The following is a 23,689-nucleotide window of genomic DNA, read 5'->3' on the forward strand; positions in this document are numbered from 1 at the left end:
ATTTTCTTAAGAAGACGGTAAGCCTTGGGCTTCGAGAAGAAGAAATTAACAGTACAGCCAAGCCCTAGCGGGATCAAAATATCCTCGGCAAACACTCTATGTATGCGCATTATTGGTAATTGGTTTGCTTATTTTCAGAATAAAAGGCCGCACGCCAGCCTGAAAGCGCAAAACACCAACAAGGCACTTTGAGCGGCTAACCATATTGAGAGTGGTTTGCTTGGGAGGAACCTCCGAGAAGAACCCTTTGAAGAAGTGTTCCTTTGGTTGCATTCTGAATGCAGAAAGCAGAAATTGCAGACCATCGAACACGATAAAAGAAGGCCTTAACCAGCCTTCTTAAAAAGTCTTTTAGAGTTCAGAACCTCTCACACGTAATCAATGGCCGAAGCATGTGTACAAAAGTGAAAACCATATACCGTTTAAATGTATATTTCAGCTCGCAGGCATCTTTCAGTGCTCTAACATGTTACTTGATTTCCTAGATGTGATAGTGACGACCTGACAATATCCACTCATGCTTCCCGGCTGTCAACCTTTTATCTATATCGTTAGCTTTTCTGGGCTTGCATTACTCGTTTATTATTTCAACGTTTGTCATCGCAAACTTTCAGCTTATTCTTCACAGACGCCCTTATTTTTACGTTTTAAAATCCTAGCCTATTGTTTGTTTATACTGTTTAGGGATTATTTGTCATCTATCTCGTGCTTATTAACAAATGTTTCTTAACATTTTTAGCTTGTGCATAGTGTCTTCTATTTCGTAGTCTACAGTATTGCATGATATAATTACTCTAGCAAAAATGAATAGCCGGTGCCATTGTTGGACACCAAAGGTTATTTAAATGGGCTAAAATATTTAAATAGAAATACGTAGGATGAGGTGCTGTAAAATTCACAACCCTTTTCCGTGCACGTTAGTTTAGGCTGGGCAAGAAATTAAATTTCATGGTACATTCAAAGCTTCCCTTGTTCAGTCCGGAACATTCCGTCTTCGGAAGTAATCTGCAATACCTGCATTCTTCCTTACAGGACCATAGTTCTTTTTTCTCAGTAATCCTTGCGCTTCACAGTGGTTAGTGAAAACTGAATTCCCAAACACTCGTAAAGCATTTATGAGTTATCTTCTCCGGGCTAATCCTCTTATAGTTAAACAAGAGTGACCGGTGAGAAACGACAGCCGCCATAACCAGACAAGGAAATTGTTAAAGGAGGAAGTGGTTAGGAATTTGGCTTAAGGCTTCATTCCTTCGAAATTATCTGAATGGAAACAAAGTAAAAGAGTGTGTAGAATAATAGCATTAAATACTAATGTAGAGGTCGCCAGGAAAGGGCGACCGCGGCCACATTTATTTGAGCAGAAACTGAAGAGGCGGCGGCGGCACCGTCCGGCCGAGGCGAATATCCCGAGCGTTCCGAAGCTCTCGTGCCGGCGCTGCATGCAGCACGCTCCACTTCTTTCGGCGTGCGGTGGACGCATGCCACGCGAGTCACTACATTAACATAGGCGCCTTTTAGGGATCAGGCTAACGTACACTGCACAGTTATGTTTACTCCCAGATTAGTTTATGCATTATAAAGGTCGACATCCGGCCTAAATGAAGACACTGAAGAAAAAAAAAAATCAGAAAGAAAAAAACTGGGCACTTTGGCCAAAATCGAATGAGATGAGAGCCGACTTTTCGAATCATTCTGGCCGCATTCTTCAAAGTTAAAAATTGAGGTTGTAGTTAGAATAGCCGGATACGTCTGAGCCGTCAATGTGCAACTGAGACGGCCGGCACAGTGTCTCACATATTGTTGGCCCCGCGGTGCCGGGAGAATTTCGGTATCGGAAACAACGCTGTATTAGTACTCGATGCAAAGAAAGCAGATGGGGCGAGAGAGAACAAATTGATTTTAGTTTGTTGTGTTCCTCAGGTAGCCTCAATGCCCACGTTGTGACCGATGTTGTCGTGCCAATTATCGATCCGCTTTACGTTAATATTAGCGAGAAAATGTTTATCCGTCTTTTTAATTCTTAAAATTCCCCAAAACTGAACAAGATTCCCGTCATACTGAATAGCAGAGGGATTATATTCGAAAAATTTGAAGTTCCAAAAGTGAAACAGTTTTTGCTTTCCGGTTCTCATCTATGCCGCTTTATGCAAGTATAAGTTTAGTCCCTTAATTATATTTACAGCACTTATACAACACTGCCTCATAATAGCTGCATATTTTCTTCGCTAATTACCTGAATAAATCCCTCGCCTGATCGATCACTAACCCCTAACCTGAGCTCACTACCACATATTTCTGGAAGATGCCTCCCCTCACTGAAACACTTCTCGCAAAATGAAGGCTGACTTGAGTTCTCTTAACTACATTTCTTCTTTACATAGTCTGAATTGACCTAATCATTAGTACTTCCTAAAACACAGCTTGCCGCGATTAGATCACGCTCTAGATATATTAGTGGGTATATAGATTTAAAGTTACATGGTTTTGCCGCCCGACAATGTGACCTGTCAAGAATAAATATCTGAAGACACACAAAGCGAGGTGCAATTTCGGAAACACTTAAGATTTCTTATTTAAATCTGCAGGCTAAAATTGTGCGAGGACCACAAGGCGTCGCGTACTCACTGTCCCTGACCGCTTCGTAGCTGTCGTCTTCTGGAAGCAGCTCGACCAGTGGCAATAGGTCCGGCTCCATGTTTATGGTCGAGTCTTGGTTGACCACATCCACGGCTGCTTGGAAGAGGATGGCGTCCTCTTTCGTCTCGAACAGACCTCCTGTCCGAATAAGAAAGGTGTGGTATGAAATATCTGGTACAGAGAATTGCCATTGTCCAGCATACATAGGCAAACCATTCTGCCAACATCGGGTTACTTTGTACGTGTAGAGACACTACATAGAATGTCGCTAAGGTCAAATATGGCGTTAAATTTACTGTTTACAAACTGATCTCGTGACATGCGCCTAACAAATGTAAATAGCGTAATACTTTATGTGTCATCAATGCGATATGTGATCTTGAATATTTTGTTGTTTGTAGTATGTTAAAATGATATATTTTGTTTATTTATAGTATATTGTGCATTTTGTGCTATTTTGCATTCCACCACGCGGGGGTGGTGCAATGGTTACGGCGCTCGAATACTGTTCCCAAGGACGCGGGATCGAATCCCGGCCTCGGCGGCCGCTTTTCGGTGAAGGCGAAAAGCAAGGCGCCCGTGTGCTGTGCGATGTCAGTGAACGTAAAAGAACCCCAGGTGGTCGAAATTTCCGAAGCCCTCCACTACGGCGTCTCTCATAGCCTGAGTCACTTTGGGACGTTAAACCCCACAAAACCTAAACCAAACCATATATATATATATATATATATATATATATCAAGAGTCTTGAGAAAGCCAGGGCTCCGGCCGAAACGTTGAAAAAAGAGAAAAGAGAGAAGAATTTTTTTGCTCGTGCATACATATAGCAGCCACGTACACTCGTGAGAAAAAGTCGAGAAACCTGGCGAACCGCTACGGTTGCCTTTTTTTTTTCTGTATAAAAAGACATGCCACACAACATTGCTTGAGCAAGATGGCAAGTATATCTAGGAGGGTACCTTATGCATATCTCAGAATTAACCGCGTCACTGCAAATATATATGTATATATATATATATATATATATATATATATATATATATATATATATATATATATATATATATATATATATATATATATATATATATATATATATATATATATATATATATATATATATATATATATATATATATATTGTTACGGGGTAGTTCAGCTTGTAGCAGAGGGCGGACACCCAAGACAAGGCTTTCCAGCGGACGTTCTCTGTAGGCACCAGCCGACGCTGTTGAACGTCGTCTTTATATTGTTACGGGGTAGTTCAGCTTGTAGCAGAGGGCGGACACCGAAGACAAGGCTTTCCAGCGGACGTTCTCTGTAGGCACCAGCCGACGCTGTTGAACGTCGTCTTCTCTCAAAAAACTCACGAGAGTCTTCTTCTTTCCTTATGCGTTGCACCGCCTAATGTGACACTATATATATATATATATATATATATATATATATATATATATATATATATATATATATATATATATATATATATATATATATGTATATATATATATATCGTTCAAAGGGAAGAAACCAAACATTCATAGCGGTGCAGGCGGTGCCTTCAAAATGCTTTTGAGTGTTTTAACTTTGCTGCTCTATTTGTAGACGAATAAAAAAAAAACTATACCTTCGCGAAATGCTGTTCACTTGAAGGACTCCAAGAACGCTGCTACCCCTCTCAGGGGAGAAGAAAGAAGGTCGCGTCTGAAGCGTGCAGTGCAACTCGTTGCACAATAACTTCTTTATATTGGCGCCGCAGCAAAATATGCCGGAAAGGGTACTGAACTGTTTGAAAACTAGAACACTAGCAGACATGCAATGACACTTAGTGGCACGACATGCATGTATGCATGTAATTTCGCTTCCTAGCAGACGATTCGCCACTGTCAAGGTCAGAGCACATCTGGCACCGCAAAATTATATGGGCGCATTTTTATACCCGGATGCACTTGCCCTTGAACTAAATAGGAATTCTAGTAAATAAATAGATAAACTTCGCTGTGGAAGCGGCTGCCTGATGCTTCGCGTTTTTTGCGCATTCAAATACGTATGCAAAATGCGTGAGCTTTATTGCCAAAATAAACTTGCGCACTTCATATCCTTAGGCCCCTCCCAGCTTCCTTGCATGACACCAATGTTGTGAGTCCGAATCTTGATAACTACAAGAGAGGTGCCTATCGCTATGTCTAGCTTGATGCTCACTGCGCCGCTTCGGTCAGTCTAGATATTTCCCCGTTAGATATATACACCTATGCAACGTAGAAAAGGCGGTAATAATTGTTCTGCAATTATCAGTTCAAGAATGCTTCTTTCAAACTTTATACAAAGGCAAAATTATTAGTGAGTATTTGGCAAGCTAAAAGCAGCAATGGTTTCAATGAGCTACTCAACAAAAAGAAGGCTATAAGGGTCTGGATCCACTACTCTTGCGTTCCCTTTTAGGGCATTCGGCAGCGTTTCTTGGTACAAGCACACTGATGTAAATCCCTGGGGGAATAGAGGATTAAATCATGGTTAAATGCTCAAGTTACTCTCCCACTCCAACGAGGCCCAGAGAGTCATTTGCAGTGGACAACAACGCACATGGGCGATTAAAGTTGGAAGGCGAAATGTCAAACTTAGACTGTTTCCAGTTTGGTTCTTTTTGTTGTTTCCATAACCAATAGAGACGGAAACAGCTGACAGCGTCAGTTACGTACCTTACTTTTCAACTTTCTCTAATGAGCCCAATACTGCATTGAAGAGAGAGCTTTTACGAGTAAACATTTTGTTCGAAATTCGGATAGGCTAACCAATATACTTTGTCATGCGAGTTGGTAAACGTCCATTGTTTATCCTTGCTAAGTTCCAATACGGGGCAGTACAATTTAGTGAAGGATGGGATGATCAACACATGCTTCTTAAATGCGTTGAAGAAATCTTGTTACCACAGCATGTGCAACAGTTTTGAAAAGCAATTGACAAGAATTGCAAAGGCCGATTATCGGCAGTCGGTTATTATTGAGGCAGGTTGCCGGTTACTGAAGAGCCTTAAAAGAACGCTCAGACAGAAATCCCTGCTTAGCATGACCTCAAAAATGTAGGCAAGAGGTATGGTGCTGATGTCGCATTGACCGCCCCGCTCAAGATGAAGAGGATTTGCCCGGCTATTCAAAGGGAAAAAGAATCGAAGAAGAAGGAATGTGGGGTGAAACATAGAGACACATTTGTTAGATGCAAGACTGGTGTTGTGTACAGGTTTTCACTTTCTTGCGGAGCCTGTTATATAGGACAAACAGGACGCTGCATTAACAAGAGACTACAGGAACATCGGAACAACTTGGAAAGTGGCAGCAATGAAGAAGGAGAACAAGAAGTGTACTCCCATGTTGGTTAAGATTTTGTATCGCCGCAAAGAAAAGATGACGAGAGAAATAGCTGAAGAATATTTTATTTCAACGGGCAATAACTGTGTCAGCAAGATTTCTCTTTCTCTTTCAAGCAAAGAGATTTCATTTTTGAGTGACTTTTTGTGTAGCAGGTGAACCCAGGGGTTGTTTCACGTGATTTCTTCGTTTTCTTTATGTTTGTTTTTATCTGGGCCTTGGAGTAAAGGCTTAGGTTGAGTTGTGTGTCAGCGCTTGTACTGCGGCTTCCTTGTATCGTGTCCTGTGTCTTCCTGTTCGCGCTGTTTAAATTAACAATCGGGTAGGCTGACTCGCGGTTGTGTCTTCACATGGTCCGGATCGGTTTTTTATTATAAATGCAAGTTTAGTTTTATTCTTAACAAACTTCAGCACTGGTTTAGACTTCTTTCGCCGTCTTAAATTCAAAACATAGCGGTTGACAGTTATTTGGCGCTCAGTCGAGGAAAAAATAACCAAATTAGTCTACGTTGGGAGCGAGCATTAGATCTGTAGTTTAGCAAAGACCTGCTCATGTCATGCGACTCACGATGTTGATGGGCGAAAGTAAACCTTGGAAAGGTAATATACACTTCAGGTGGAGCATACTCAGCCGGAAAAGCGGACGAAGCCATTAAAAGAAATATGACTTTGAAGAATAATGCAATGGCGGCCTGTATGTAGCGGGCGAGCTGATGCGCACGCTATGGTTTGAAGAGTGCGTACGTTTGAAAAATATGGCAGAATAGGAAGCAGTGTGCACATGACCATTCGCTACCTTCCCAGTCGCTGCATACTAAACTCCTAAAAGTGAACGTAGTTCTCGGACATAACTTACATAGCTCCAAGATGAACGCCACAATGCAGAATTACATTAATTTATTACGTTCGATGCGACTCTTATAGCTGCATTGAAGGTAATAAATTAGTTTCGGCTTAACTTTAAATCTCTCTTCTGTCCTTAAAAAAATGAGCCGGTGATAAAAGCTGAAGAAATAGGGTTACATGAATCTTGCCATTAGGTAAAAGTAACAGCACAGCTTAATTTACGTCAATAGCGCAGTCTTAAAAAATTAGTACATGAAGACGCCTTTTAAAAACGAACGTTTGCAATTTTTTTGCAATGCAAAAGAAAAACAAAATCATATGACATAATAGAAAAAGCGCTGAAATACAACATAAAAGACTGTTGCCCCCAAAAAGAACAATACACTTGTTAGGATATTTAAACGGATAAAAATACTCTGTGATAAAGTAAATCAGAAGGAAGGGAACTTCAAAATCGGTATTACGCTGTGGGAGCGGCGGGCTACAGGGGTATTGCGTTTCACTTAGTCATGACTGTGAAATTTCACAGTTTCCTTGTAGTGTTTTCAGGAGTAGCTATTATATTCGTTTTGCACGATAAAAATGTGTGCGGTTTAAGGCCAAAAGTTTTCATAAAATATAACACTGAAATAGTTGTGATTGCGATTTTAGACATCAATATTTGTTCGATGCGTCTTTATGCAATATTTTCAGGCGTCACGCAAGACTCCCGCTATATCGGTGCGCCTTATTTTTTGTAATTGCAACGCTGTGTAAACTTCATTACCTTTCTCTATATTATTTGTTTACATTCGCGTATTGCTTCGTAGAATATATGCATAGTTTTAGCCATATTAAGAAATGCGAACAAGTCCATCAAAAATGAAGAGATGAGTTCAGCATATTGTAGAACTACTGTGATTATGCCGTTTCCTACATATATGGTCAGTTATTAGCTCCCGCAAGCGCCAAGTTGAAACTGCGTGCAAACCTATTCGTGAACTTGGCAACATTCGCAATAAGCTTCTACCGTAAGTCGGTTTGAGGAAGTTGTCCACGGAGGCGTACGTCCTTTGTGGTCACTTCAACCACAGCAGCGCAATCCTTTTTTGAGTTTCACGATCCTGTTTAGAGGTCGTCGACCTCCCCCTACTTTCCTGTCTTGCTTCTGCCTCCTTCCGAAAAGTTTTATTGCTGCGAACGTCAACAGCAAATTTTCGGAACTTCGCCAACTCCCAGTCCCAAACCGTCTTTTCGCAGCTCTGCTCGACGCGAATAAAGCCAATAAAACAGGAGGTCAGCCGTTATGTTCCATCATGGTTGTAGTTATGTTTTGTGATAGAAGAGCAGTTTCACATGCTTCAATAATTCCCTACGTGAAGTACGTTCTCGAAAAAAGAAAAGTTTTACGGATACATTAAAGTCCCGTACAGAAATATACACACCATATATCCCTAGCATTACAGTACCCTAGCTTGCCATTTACTTTTTTTATGTTTTTACGGGCGAAGAGAAAGAAGTCATATAACTGTTTCTTGGGAAAAATAAATCAGCGTTAGCCTGCCACGGGCGACGCCAGGTAGCAAAGAGAAAACAAATGAACCGTAACCAAGATCGTTATACACGAAACGCAAGCGATCGGATAACGCCCTAGCTACCCTCGCTACAAAAACGAAATGCACAAATGATAAAGCGTATATCTACAAGAGGGCCCAGCACCATTAATAAACTTCAATTACTGGCTTCCGGTGAACGCCGAGGACGTTGAACGGCGGCAGCAATAAATCTGATGCCACTTTGAAACGATTTGCAGGTGTATATAGGACGGGACCGGCGTTGTAGATGATCGTTCCTGGAGTGCAAAATGAAATACGAGACAAGAAGATAGAAAAAGCGGATTTCGAACGCCGACGGTTTATAGCTACTGCTGCTGCTCTTTTGATTCCGAGGGAATGCCAACTTATCGCCAGGAGAATTACGCAGATAAAAGCCAGCTGCTCAAAGTTTCCGAGTGAAAGACGAATGTACAGTTCAAGGAAATCAAGAAGAAGCGAGTGGCAAATTTAATGAATATAAGGAGAGAACGAAAAAGCCACTTGGGAAGAGAAAGAAATATACATTTTTTTTTATTAGGAGACTGAACGCAAAGAGCATGATCACTCGAAAGCTTTTCTAATGTAGATTTTTTTTTCTAAGTCACATTACTGTAACATACTGTAAAAAAAAAAAAACACGAAAGGATCGCCGCACCTAATTACAAAGTAGCGTGCCTAGAAATTGACTAGGGACCCTTCTCATACTTCCTTCAGTCCGCGGAAGAAAGCTAAAATAATAGTAACTAAATGCGTAAAATTGGTGTGCGGCCTAGTGAACAAAAGAAAAACAGAAGGGGATGTTTGAACCCGAGACCAGCCATTGTCGTAACGCAAACCGTGTACGAGGAAATAAGTTGTGACACTGAAACGAAGACATTCCTGCGCAATTTCTTCCAGGTCCGCAGCTTTTACTTAAACTACGCCACACGTAAAGAACGACGTAGGATTGAGAGTGTGGCCTTATTCCCTCGCCTGCTGGCTTCCTTCATCGCTAGTGTTCCCTAACTCCTTTCGTTTCCCATCTCCCTCATGGTTCGCTTGATTTCTTTTTTGTTCAATAACGTGCTGCCAGAGACCAACACGATACTGAAAACTGTAAGAAGAAAAGGCCTTGGGGGCGAACCTGATTTCCCGTCGTATAGCGCAATTCTGTTTATTCTTTTACCAACCTTTCTTTTTCCTTTCGCCTTTGTTTCGCCCGCAGGCTCTGCTCCCGCCACGGCGCCCGAGTCTCTTGGGCGCAATTTGCCGTTCTGGCTGCTCCGCCACGGAACAAAATGGACTCGGAGAAGGCCGACGCGCCTCCGCAGCCGCCTCTAGTCTTCCTCGACGTCGTAGTCCTCGCTATAGCGCTTTGCTCACAGCCTGGCTGGCAGCGACGACGGAACAGGCCTTCAGCGCCAGCGCTCGCCCGCGCTCCAAACAGCGCTGCCGCCTCGGCGAAAAGTTCCGCTCGTATAGATCGACTGAGCCGCGCCGGTGCAGAGTCAATGGCTTTTCCCCAACTCTTCTTTCTCTTCCTTATTCGCTCCTTCCCTCAACTCACTCCTTTTCTCATCTCGGTTCGGCGTTTTCCTCCAGCAGGAGATTTCGTTGGTTCAGGTTCCCGCGTGCCAGCGCCCCGGGCTGCAGAGAAAGACTGCCACGGGATGCGTATGTTTGTGCGTATTGTGTACGTACAGCGACTACCGACAGACCGAAGGGCTGCGGAACAAACATGGCCCTCCCTAATCCCCCGGTAGAAAGAAACGGGCCATGAAAGCCTCCCATCTTTTTCTTTTTTTAATGCGGAGATAAGTCCCTAGGCAACAGGCTTCTGAATAAGGGGAAGACGCTAAGTCTGTAATTTGCCAGATCAGTTCAAGCTACTCTTACCCGAGCGTCTTTCACTCGCAATAGGGCGGCCCGCGCGAAGACTCAGGAGGTATTTTCTCATTCTGTATTCTAATCACTCTCATTCATTTGTTTCCTTTTCTTACGTTCCGGTGCCGTAGAAAGTGCGGCCACTTCGTTTAGTATAGTGGTTCTCTGCTTTGGTTTCTTTTCGTATTTCGTAGCCCTTTTCTCTAGCTAACTGTTATCTGAAGCAGCAAGGCGTGTGATTAGCATGGCTCAACGTCGGCGGTTCTCATTACAGCTACACCTCTCAAGGCCAGAAGCAGATAGAGAAGAAAAAAAGACGTTCTACTGTGTTACACGCGGCCTTGCAAGAACCGTAGCGGTGGAACAGCATCCCAATCGTCTGCTAGGTATTTTTCTGCTTTTGCGATTGCAACGTATGTTTTAAAAGAGCGAGAAAAAATGCGATGTGGAGACTGATTTCCACCTTCATTGTGTTACTCTAGTCATTCTAGTTTATGAGGAAAAGAAAGCCGTTTATTACACGTTTAAATTTAAACACCTGTTCTCAGTGGGTGCTCAAGAAACGATGCTTAGAAGTCCCAAAATGAGATTTGTTTTGTGATTGAAGCAATTAAGCATATCAGAAGGAGGAGGAGGAATAACTTTATTTAAGCATATCAGAATGTTAGAAAACATTCCTCGTAGGTGTAAACTGCACATGTTTACAGTAGACTTATGCTATAAACGTCTTGGGGATACATTTGTAGGGATACCTTACATACATATTGTAGGGATACATAGGAATACGTACATACATATTACATACATTACATACGGAATATCCTTATATACATAATGTAGGGATACATTAGGAATACCATTTCTTAACATCAAAAGTTGCATTTGCATATGCATTTTGCAGAACGTTTTCTTCGAGTACGATTCTAGGATGAAGAGACAACCGTAAATAGCAGGCCGGGAATAGCGATGCATTCTGCGTAACGTGCTCAAACCGTCGGTGTATGTTCAAGCGAAAAATTGGAATTGACACGACATTAAAGCACACGCATGAAGAAGACGTAAGTATGCCTTGCTATTCATTTGTTCCTTCATAGTATTGGAAAATACAAATAAAGCAGTTGAAATTTGACAAACGTACATTTTGACAAACGTACGTCATTTTCAGAGGATTAAGATTAGTCGAAAACGTTGGAATGATTTTACACGCGAAAAGGGGGAAAGTAAATGCATCGCGCTGCAAAAAAAAAAAAAAAAAAACACCTTTCAGGGGGTGAGACGGGAATCGAATAACGCTTTGATAAGCCTCACTCCGAGGTAAATGCGCTGCGCTGCCCCTAGGCCCCGCAGGCACCCAACGTACAGTTTGGTTAAGGCGAAAATATAATATGTACGTCATGTAATCTTGCACATAATATAGCTTAGTATACGGCTGAATGCCAATGATTACTTTTGAACTTGTAGTCAATAATTGAGGGAGTGTCATCTCGCGATCATGCGACAAAATGTCCGTAGTAGCAGGCCAGGATCTCTTTACCACCGGCCGACGTCTCCACCTTTCTTCTCATTAATTACTCTCTCTCTCTCTCATGCGGCAAAATACGAATCTTCGGGACACTGAATCGCTGGCTCAATTAATACTGCTACGTTTAGAAGAATTGAGAGAGTTCATATCGATGAGGGACGGGTAAGCGAATACGAACGAGGATCTGCAGGAGGACGGGCTCACGACAGCCGTTAATGCTGTCGCGCAATATGCCCTTAAAGCCGAAGCTTTGTCTCCGTAATTTCCGGGTGTCATGCACATTTGGCACACCATTAAAAAAGCTTAATGCGTCGTAAGTTGATACACAATAGGGCTAAATGACGTGTGCAGATCTTGGGGAAAAACTTCCAGAAATCATAGCACTCAGTATAAAATGTGTTAATTGCGAACATGGCCGAAATACCAAAATCATGACAAGTTGTAATTTAAATTGGCTCCATTCAAGGTGCCTAAAACGAAGAGAAACTGAAAGGTAACGCAGATATAGTAATTAGAATTAAGACTAATTATGACTATGGCTAATGACTAACTATGACTAATGTCTGGTTATGTATAATTCTAGTTTTTATAACTTACTCTATGCTCCGAACTGGGGCCTGTAAAATATTTTTAATATACATAAATACGGAAACTGTCACAGAATAATCTCCAACAATGTAGCGTCAAAGCTATTAGCGTGAAGACAGGCAACAACTTCACTGGGAGGCTTTTTTAGCTCGCCTGTTGCCTCCACAAGCACAAAATGACGTAAACAATCTGGCCTTCTATAGGGCATACTATGTACCCAGAAATGAGGTGCAACAAACACAATCACATAAGAAGAAACACAACACATGCGCACACTACCAACTATAATATGGATCTGAACACACACTTTCTCTTCACCACTCATCCTCTTCTACACTCAAGTGCATCTTCTTCACACACCTTTGTCCGGCATGTCGAAGAAGCGATGCGAGCAATGAGCACATGCACTTGAGCAGCACCAACTTGCCCCTCAAGCTGTTATTTTTGCATAATATGTGTTTTGTTTTTTCTTTTTTCGAGAATGAATGCTTACGTTTCCATGCGTGGCACATAAAGGTTAGACTTGAAGATTTAGCGTGAACTATTTGTTCCGTGTACCAAATGCATCGAAGCATCTGGATATAGCCGACAGTCAGAAAGAGACCAATGCTGAAAGGTTTTTCTTCCAGCCTGCACTAAGGTTTACTGACACACGTAACTACCAAAAAAAAAATATAATAGCCCTCCGCGCATCGGCCGCTGAGTTTCCAAGATCGCGAGAAGCTCCCAAATATTTGCTGCACAAAACTTATGGTGCATGAGGGCTCCGAAATTTCTGCAACCATCCAATGTCATTTTGGCTAGCGCACTATACATATTAGAAAAGAATTAGTACTTGATTTTATATTGTCGTCAAGTGAACCTTAGTTATTCGAAACATATCTGCCAGAAGATGATACAGAGTCGGTGCTTTCGCCGAGTGACGAAACTTGCTTGCGGTATTTGAGAATCCACTGAAGACGGGCCCCGAACCTGAGAAGGCATTGTCATATCACGCAAGAGAACACTTCACAAAGCTAGGTCATGCTCTATTGCACTGGACGGTAAATATGTATCTGAGCACACTTTTAAATGTTCGTCAAAATGCCTTTTTTATTTTTTTGTGTAGTGAGCAGAATACAGGGCAGGTTCGTGGAAATTATTCAAGGATAAAACAGCGCATTGCGAGTTCACAGTTTGTCGACATCATTAGAACCATTTGCACAACTACCTAATTTCATCACACATCAACTTCCTGCTTTTCTCACTGTCATTGGAGGCACGGCTGTCATTCGTGGCTGGACATTTAGAGCGCAGCCCACTGGCGCCCGTTTCTGCATTTCGCGTCGTCGTCGCCGTCGGTGTCGCCGTTGTCCAACCAGTTCCGCAGCCGGGGTAACGCGCGCGCCTGCCGCTACCATTCGCCGCTGCGTACGTACGTACGTACGTACGTACGTACATACATACATACATACATACATACATACATACATACATACATACATACATACATACATACATACATACATACATACATACATACATACATACATACATACATACATACATACATACATACATACATACATACATACATACATACATACATACATACATACATACATACATACATACATACATACATACATACATACATACATACATACATACATACATACATACATACATACATACATACATACATACATACATACATACATACATACATACATACATACATACATACATACATACATACATGCCGGGGTAGTGCAGTGGTAAGACGCCCGACTACTGCGCCGGAGTACCCGGGTTCGATCCCGGCCTCGGCGGCTGCGTTTCGATGGAGGCGAAACGGAGCGGCGTCCGTGTGCTGTACGATGTCAGTGCACGTTAAAGAACCCCAGGTGGTCGAAATTTCCGGAGTCCTCCACTACGGCGTCTCTCATAGCCTTAGTCGCTTTGGGACGTTAAACCCCACAAACCAACCAACCATACATACATACATACATACATACATACATACATACATACATACATACATACATACATACATACATACATACATACATACATACATACATACATACATACATGTTTCTCTCATATTCTTGCGTCAGTATATCTAAGCCGCTTTAGAAGTTTCTCTCAAATTTCGCATCAGGGAGTATCGTAATGGTCCTTAGGCATTTTTCATAGCTGACTTGCTTTTATGAACTTAATTGAAGGTTTTTAGGTAGCCTAAAAGATTAATTAGTTCACGCCACACAGTACAGTACGGTTCTTGCTAAGGTTTGTCTAAGCTGCTGTTCCTAACTTCAGAGAACATCTTCAAACACTTTTACGCATTATGAGCGGCTATATTTGTAAATTCCTATAAGTGAGGCATATTAATTATGCGTCTGCGAACGCAAATGCACGATACACGGTGGTTATTGGGCATCTTAATGGGACTGAACCTACTATCTTACGATTCTGCAATCGCGGTGGACATGGCGCGTGATTCAGACGTTCTCAAATGTTTCGAATTCCCGCGACGGGGTCGAATTTCCTCAGAAGCTAAAATTCCGCGAAAAGCGGCACGCTGCGACTTCTGCCTATAGCACCCGAGGAAAGTGAGCCTCGCATTTCGAGCGGCGGTGCTGCGCGCGCAATTTAATGAGGAAGGGAGCGGAACAGTTCGAATGCGCTCCCGGACAGCGGCATTTGAGTCGCACTCTCTTTGATCCGATTTCAGGGCGCTCTCGGTGGTATCCACGCATGAGGAGATCAGAAGTGTCCCGTTCTTGAAGCACGGTGTGCCTGCACTCTGTCCATTAAATATTGAGGCTATGCTTGAAATGTTTTGATCGGGTGATATTATACCCTTATATCGCGTTATTTTTAAAGCAGGATCACATGCAGACTAGCATGTGGAAAATAACTTCTATGAGCCACGCTTTCCGAGAAAAGTACCTTGTTTTCTATGGTTAGATGGATAAGAATTCTGTCAAGCACGAAAAACGCCACTCCACCTAGTATTGTAAAGGGAGCGGCCCACTAGGGGTGGTTCTCCAAGCAACCTCTTCTTTTGTAATAAATGCTTTCCACCACCACCACCGGTCAGGTTCGAACTCGGGTTCTCTCTTCAGCAGTCGACCGTTTTAACCATGAACCACCGCTACGGGGCATGGGCGTACTCTCACCCCATCACAATCAACTTGAAGAAATAACGGTGTTCCACCTGTATAAAATTATCTAACATTCTATATTCTTAACAGCATGGGTCATGATTGCGTATAGAATTTATGTGCTTGCACGGTGCGCACCGAAAGAAGTTACCCCAGCTGACCAATGATCGGAGGGCGGAAATCACGACACACGACGCTGCAATATCATAAAAAAACACCTAGAGTTAGTCGATCCGAGCCATTAATTCTTATTTGGCTGTTCAATTTGAGAGGCTGGGAGAGTGATCGAGTGCAAAGATACGTTTGAGGGGTGACCAGCTTAATACGGTGCCAGGGTCATGTGTGAAATAGAGCTTTACATCTCTTTTAGCACGAAAGCGTTCCTAGCGTTCATTGCGGGTGTTTCACGATGCGCTCAGCAATTCTCTCGTGTTGTTCAACCAGGTTTGTCAATAATGCGAAACATGCAAGTAATTTCTCACAAGAGTGCGTAATTTGTAAAAATTGGCCTCCTTAGTGAGAAGAGAACCCACTCTGTGAAATAGCATTGTAAGCTGTGGTGCACGTAAAAATATAGCTCAGACGTCTAGCAGTGCCTAAATCTTGACGTTTTAAAAATTCCTAGTAGTTTAAAACATGCTTAATACTCAGATAAATGTTTAACGCCTTTAAAGGTTGATGTTATGAAATAATAATGCACACATGTTCTGACGATATCCGTGTCGGCATAGAAACCTGGTTTTCAGGCGCCGTTGTTAGGAGTTCACGTATTTTTACATCATACTTTGTACTTTTCCGTTGAGATAAGATCGTGTATAGAGGGAGAAGAGTGCTTACTTCTTTAAAGAAATAGCTTCAATAATCGCTCATAGCTGTTTAATAGACGTTAAAACCATAATGGCCTCTATTCAGTGTTTCCACATTCACTGCTTCAATGGTTTCTGTAAACGGCCACCAGACTGCCGGTCTCAATTCTCTGAACTATTCAGTTATGCAACTGAACAAATATTGAAGAATATTTCCCGTTGTTGCCTGATTACATGCGGCGATTTGAACTACTCAGCCATAGATTGAAGCACCTCATCTAATACCACTCATGATAATCGAGCTGAGAATCTGTGGTTTCTCATCAGTGCCTTCACTATCATCACCTTACCAAGGTAATGAACAAATCAACTCACTGTAACGTCATACTGGACGCCATCCACGCAAAGAGTTCATAGCATTCATATACTAAAATCTTAGACGAAGTTAGAGGCCATAGGGTCTTGCATCGTTTCGTCGATCAACCTCTGGAAATACGATGATGAGAAACCAAATACTAAACTATGCACACGCAGATATTGGAAAAACATATCATGCTGCAAAGATATCTGGCTGCATTTCAATCAAGCTTCATTAGCCTCACAACTATTGACAACTGGTGCTAGATTAAGTCAATGCTGAAACATATATAAGTGCATGTGCGCTCATATGTGCAGTTACGTGGCGTATAACCGACCGATTGTTTACCTGTGGTGTGAAAAGGTTGCTAAACAGTAATAAAAGGAAATATTGGAAACGAGAGTGCCAAACGCTCCTTAGTATTGAAAAATATATAATGAAACCTCCAAGCAAGTCGAAAAAAAGCAGTCAATTAAATGAATAACTGTTTTATTGCATTAATTGCATGTCCTAAATAACAGATTTCCAAAATTCTGGCATGTAATAAATCCCAAACAAAATCACTTGGTACAATCCATATCGAGTACAGCTAGCAACTTACTATAAGAAGTGTGCGCCGAGCATTTTAACAGGCACTTTGTAGGGTTAATCAGAGATCAACGTCGTATAACATTTCTCTCAACATTTCCTAAGCTTACCGTATTGTTCCTACTTCCGTCCATTGTCATGACAGCTTACGATAAGATGCGCTATCGACCGTTTTTTGGGGTGAAGGGTGGCTGTTCCTGGCCCTACGGGGCTGGTACGGTAGGTCAACGTCCCTTGCGGCGGGGAATAGCCAGCCACCGAATTTTTATCTGCTGTAGGCCGTCATTGCACCCGCCACCACTTCGGTGGTGGACGACGGCTGTTGTTGAGGCGCGCGTCTTTCTCTCCCTCTTCTTTTTCTTTCTTCTCTATTTTCTCTTCTGTCCGCACGAGGCAGCGGAGGTGGCGCAGCTACAGAGCCAGCAGCAGGCCCGTGCATTCTCTTTTCCTTCTTCCTACAGTCGCAACATCGACCGTTTGGCGTTTGAAGCTAGCCTAAGACTCGATGGCGCAAGTGCTGATCATTTAAAACTAACCATTTATTTTTTAGCTGTTATACTTTCATTAATGTTTCAGCCTTTTGGATGCTTGCGGATTGCTGGGAAAATGCCCATTTTCTACCAATACCTAAATTGACAACAATACCCTTAACAACTGCCGGCCTTTTTTTGCTAATCTCAATCAGTTGAATGCTGCTTGAATACATTCTCTACGCTCACGTTATGATCCATCTCAATGAAAATAGTTTTGTTATAAACGTCAAGCACGGTTTTCATCAAAAGCTTTGATAACAAACGAAGCTTTACGAGCTAGTGACACACTTTACATTTCACTGGACATGATTCACTAGGTGAATGGGATTTTTAACGGTTTCTTCAATACATTTGACCATTAAGGTAATAAACTATTGATAATTGAGAATCTGTAATCTTGAGGTGGTTAATAAAACAGTAAGATTGCTTGAAAAAGTTTTCTTCACTCGGTTTCAGGCGTTTAAACTACTGCCTAAGGCCTAGCATTGACTGTGACAGCACCTGATAACTTGCAATACGAACCTGTTGAGTACTGAATGATAATATACCCAACCCGTCGACCCCTGTCAAGTCTCGACCCCTGTCAAGTCTGATGTGCCTAAACGTGCGGTGATGGGTCCGCTCTTATCGTTAATGCATAGTAAAAAAATAGCCTCTATATTACTTCAACAGTCCACCCTTCTTCCGACTGTTGGGCATTCTACGAGAATACAGACAGCAGTAACGACGGAATTCATTGCAATCTGACCCTAACAAGCTAACGGTATATGTAGTTACGCAAATGGTAGATGCAAATTAATACAGAAAAGGCTGAAGATATGAAAATTTACTAGGTTCGAAACGTGCACCCAATATTTGCATAATAAAAAACCGCATAACAGACTCGACTGCATTGAATAAATACCTCAGCTATATATATTTTTAATTCCAGTTTGATATGCACTGCTCGGAGCATATTAAAGCAAGAGCATAAAAAATGGCTGTGGTTTAACCCTACCTAAACTTGCTGATAACAGGGCGCGCCCGACGCTGTGGCTCAATTTAGTTAAGTCGTTTGTATCCTGAACATTAGTGTCCGAGTTAGAATGCGCTCCGACTGTTACTTATATTTTTTAGTGTGAACGCAAAGGCACCAAAAAGAAAGATCAGAAGAAATACTTGGTCAGTGGTGGTGAATGTATAGACTCCTTTGCACTTAAAAAAATAAAAAATAACTGTAGCGTCACACCAACGCTCGGTGACCGATGGTGACAAACACGACGAGCGTATTCGAAAGGCGCGTGCTACAAAGAAGACGGCAGAAAAAGAAGACGCAAGAGACTGACGCGCTAGTTAAACGGTCGACCGGAACACCGACCTGAGCTTCAACGTACCCTTACAAAAAAAAAAAAAAAAAAATGGCACCCTGTAGCGCCGCGTATATCTGTCCGGCATGTAATTTGAGCCTGTTCTTTTTTGCTAGTATACACTTCAATAATTGGACATCCTTGCCAAATCACTCTTACTCATTTTCTTGAAGCCGTTCAATACAAAGCTGATCGATTCAAAGTGAGCACTGTATTTCTGCGCCTGTAAAATGTTCCTTTCTTTTTTTTCTTTTTTTTTTTTTTCATGCGTTGCTGCATATGTATACAACAGGGCTTGACTTCTATCTATATGCTTTTATCCACACACAAATAGCAGATGCCTATTAGGATGCTAGGACAGATACATTCGTGACGGTTGAGTCTAACCACGCGTCTTTGTTTACCTTTTTTTTTTGCCCTTCCTGACAATAAAAAAAAGTATTTCTTGATAATAACACAAACCAACTAGGACTTAATTATTAACTAATTTTATATAAATTAAATCACTAAGCTTAGTAATGCACAACGGCAAAAACAGGGCTCGCGACACGCCGGAGTCGCACTCATTAATCAAGCACCAAGTCCGGCCTTAAGGATCTGCTATTACCCCCAAAGAAGTTAACCAGAGCTCCCGGGGTGCATTCAAAATCATGTAAGATACTTCGGGTTTGTTAATCGTCAGTAGAATGCATGCGGTCTGCTTGTACAGGGTGTGCAGTACAGTGCCAACTCAAAACAATTTTAAGCGTCCCTTAGAAACTCTAACTTCAAAGGCACTATATATTGTATTATTTATAAAGAGCCCGCTTAATCAAGCCTTATTAAACACTGCATGTTTGCGGAAGGAAACCTTAAACTCTAATAAAGCTAATGCCCCAACTAAGTGAGTTCACATTAACTAGATTACACGGATAAATCATGTACTTGAAAAAACCTTGAAATTTTGCACTGTGTGTGGGAAATCCTGCCTGCCTAGGCTCAATTACGCTAATTTTAAGTGGGCTATCTGTCATGGCAGATGGAAGCAGGAGGCTAATTTAGGACCCCGTCTTTGCGATAAACGCTTCCCGCCAACTCGAAGATTTTAAAATTTATGAATTAATTATGCTTTAACACCCGTTACTTAATAAGAATTAACAGACAGTTTTCTTTTCTTACGTATGGGACATCGGATAGACCAAAGGAAAGAAAACTTCAATTGAAATCGGGGCATCCATCAAATGTATTACATGAGGGGTGGTAGTTTCGCTAGCCATCATCTCAAACACTGCCATAAAGGCACTCAAGCTTAAACGGATATGTATTGTACTCTATTGGCGCTTCCCAATGTTATTTAACCGAATCTCTATGGTCGTTTTTACCACTGCAAGGCACAGCTTATCAGTAAAGCGCAATGTAAAATTTTCTTTATTTTTCGGTAAGGTACTGAGAAGTGGTACATTAGTAAAATGTCTGCATCTACAATCTGTTTTCTTATTATTTTTCTTTAAAAAAAAACTTAAATTGAAATTCATTGTTTCTAAACAACCGAAATAAAGATAAGTGTCTCTTTAATTCGGCTTCTGAATTTCTTCACTCCAATAATGCTGTAGCGGCGTTTGAATTAAATACTTCTAGAAAGAATAATTTTTTTAAAGGCATAAGCTTACATTAGGTTTCTCTTTTAATATATAATAATGGCATTTCTTGCACCCTTATCCGCATGTAGTCAGGGCCTGAAAAATCGTCAGAAACATTAAGATCCCCACTGCTAGTTCAGAACCGTGCCGCGTTATGCGCGAAGGCGCCCCTTGTCATTGCACTCTAGGGTTACTATATAGGCTTTGCAAAGCCTGGTGTCGAAACTTGCACAGTGCTGAACTGGTCTTTACAGCAGGAATGTATCGCCAGTAGACGGTCAGATACAGCACCAGCGCAGCGGTGCTCATAACACCGGGAGTGGTCTCCTACTTTCAGCACAGTGAGCACACACAGCTTTCATTCCTACTAGTGTCTCTGAATCTTGGGTTCAGCAACGTGGATCGAACTAGAACCCAGGTGCAAATCAAGCTGCACAAAAGTGGTGGAACACGTGATACAAGTGAAGTGCTTTGCGAAATTTAAAAGGGAGCCATTTTTGGAGCAGAGAGCGTATTTAGTGCACACTATTACACGATAGATAGATGGATTTATTGAAAGGAAAAGGCAGAGAGGTTGGCCCGAATAATTCAAATCTGGCCTGCTACTCTGCACTGGGGAAGGGGAAGGAGAGAAGAAGTTCATGATGGGTGACGATGTGGGAGAAGGCTTATGAAATATATATACAGACACAGCAGCTTGCTTTACAAGCGCGAATCAAGTCCGCTGGCGCTCAAATAACGGCAACTATTACACGAGATAACTACGTCTCTGTACGGTTACATTCAAATATATAAAAGTGCCATTTTATTCATTGTTATTAACATCAGCTTAAGAAAGATAGAAGCATCAACTACATAAGTGTTTTCCTTGATTTGAATCGCGCGCGTGATGCGCTTGCATCCTTTATGTCGTTAGTTCACCACACCTTCTTTTTGTATCTGGCTCATATTTTCTGGGCTGATTTGCAGGTTTCGTGATTCCAATAAATATCTTCACTCGACCGCGAGAAAAACAGAACAGAGTCGATATGCGCTGTGCGGATTTAATGGCGCGGACAGCGAGCTCTCGAGAGCAGCTTAAATGTGCTTACATTAGTGTCCTGACACCGGACAATGAAAGCGCGCGCGGAAAAAAAAAAAAACAAAAAATAAATAAAGATGTTCCCCATTCCACTCGCTCCCGGGCGGACCAGCTTACAGTTTCGCGTCTCTCGACGCGTGCAAATGAGTCCGGAATGCGGAAGGAACCGTGATACGCGGTAATAGTCGCTAAAGCGAGGTGTCCCTCTAGCGACAGCGGTAAAAACATTCAACCTCGTCTGCATAATGTCTGCTCCATCTCTTTCAGCCGTTTTTGCTCCGTCGTGGCCGTGCTGGGTTGTTGACCCCGTGGGGCTAGCGTCGTGCAGGCCCCGTACCAGATTGAAACGTTGAAGAAGAAAATCAAGAAATATTTGCTTTCATTTTATCTTGTGACAAATCCTAGAGGGGTTAAGTAATTGTTAAAGTAGCGCAAAAAAACAGGAACAGAAGAAAGACACACAAATGACAGGACTGGCGCTGGAATCAACCACCGACTAGCCTACACCGAGATTTGACCTATGTGTTGTGGCTGGCGCTTTAAGATCACGTATAGCACATTCGACCGCATGGGAGTTGAAGCATTAAGCGAATGTTCGTTTCGTTCCTTCGTCCTATAGGCTGCTTTCGAATGCGACAATGTCAGCGCCTGTGAGTATCAGACAGCGGGCGACTTCTCTTTCAGCAGTCGAAATGAAGGAAGCCTCCAATAAGTACGCGAACAATACAGCTAATTAAGGATGTGCTTAATTTAAAACGAGACAATCTAGCAGAGATAAGGCCCAAGAGAAATATCTATAATGTATACTTCGGTTTGCAGTTTGCTATAGGAGCAGCAAAGGCCAAAAAAAGAAAAATGCGAATCACGGCGCCTTGCATTTGTTATGTAGTTCCGATGTCTATGCACATATTTACCTTGTCCTCTCCTTAGAAAATTGGTCGCTTCAATGCGATATTATTAAGGAAACAGGCAGCAGTCATATTACCCATTCTTTTTTTGTTGTTAGCAGCCTTCAGTGAGCAAGGAATTACGATTAAGTACTGAGGTAGCCAGTCTACGAACAAATTCTCCTTTATTTGAGCATTCTGCGCATTTTTCTGGAGAAGAATGTATCAACTTTTCATTTATATACGTAGTATGCTTCTCCTACAAATATAGTTTTAAGTAGCTGATATTTTTTTGCCGTTCTTTTATTTCAAGTATCTTTTTGTCTGCGTTGCTTCCTTTGTGTACTCATTGCAAAAGCATCCTGTCCGCCGTGAATATCTCTCCGTGAATTTAACAACAAATTATTAGAACTCTTAATAAGCACTGTATCAATTACAGTGACCCTTATACAGGACTATGAGGGTCAAATATTCTTGGCACATGTCGGTAGCACAATATCACTACAATAATATTGACTTAAAGGGCCGTATTACATTACTTTTTTTTTCGCAATTTTTTATTTAGTTTTCCAAACTTCAGCATGACGGCGGCATCTGACAAAAGCAGCGAGTGGCCATTTAAATAGACCCCAAGATATATATAGGTGATTTAGCCTCCATCGGTGGTAGCTACCTCTACTCGCCACACGAGCCTGCTAACCACCGGCGGTGGCGTGCAACCTATGTTAGTACGTGGTCGCTAGTTAGCCATGGGTTCGCTCGTTTCCCGTAGGCCACTGAAATTCGTGGCTCCTTCATCCAGCAACAGTGGCCAGTACCAGATGACCAAATGGATCAAGTATGAAAAACAGAAGCATACAGAATATAGCTTCAGCATTCTATTTTACTTCGTTATTTCTACCGATGTGTGATACTTTCATTTTTTTT

General features: G+C 41.9%; 1 protein-coding gene across 1 annotated transcript in view; it reads right to left on the reverse strand.

The window, feature by feature from the left end:
- The window catches only part of LOC146207418 (glutamate receptor ionotropic, kainate 2-like), a 123,426-nt gene that overhangs the window by 73,182 nt on the left and 26,555 nt on the right, over positions 1-23,689 (reverse strand). Inside the window, exon 2 of the mRNA XM_084587224.1 lies at positions 2,626-2,775. Within this exon, the coding sequence (XP_084443350.1) occupies positions 2,626-2,775 (150 nt within the window). The remainder of the gene's footprint in view (positions 1-2,625; positions 2,776-23,689) is intronic.

Source organism: Amblyomma maculatum, chromosome 1 (genome assembly GCF_055883805.1).
Source record: "Amblyomma maculatum isolate TAMU_Amacu chromosome 1, ASM5588380v1, whole genome shotgun sequence".
Lineage (NCBI taxonomy): Eukaryota > Metazoa > Arthropoda > Arachnida > Ixodida > Ixodidae > Amblyomma > Amblyomma maculatum.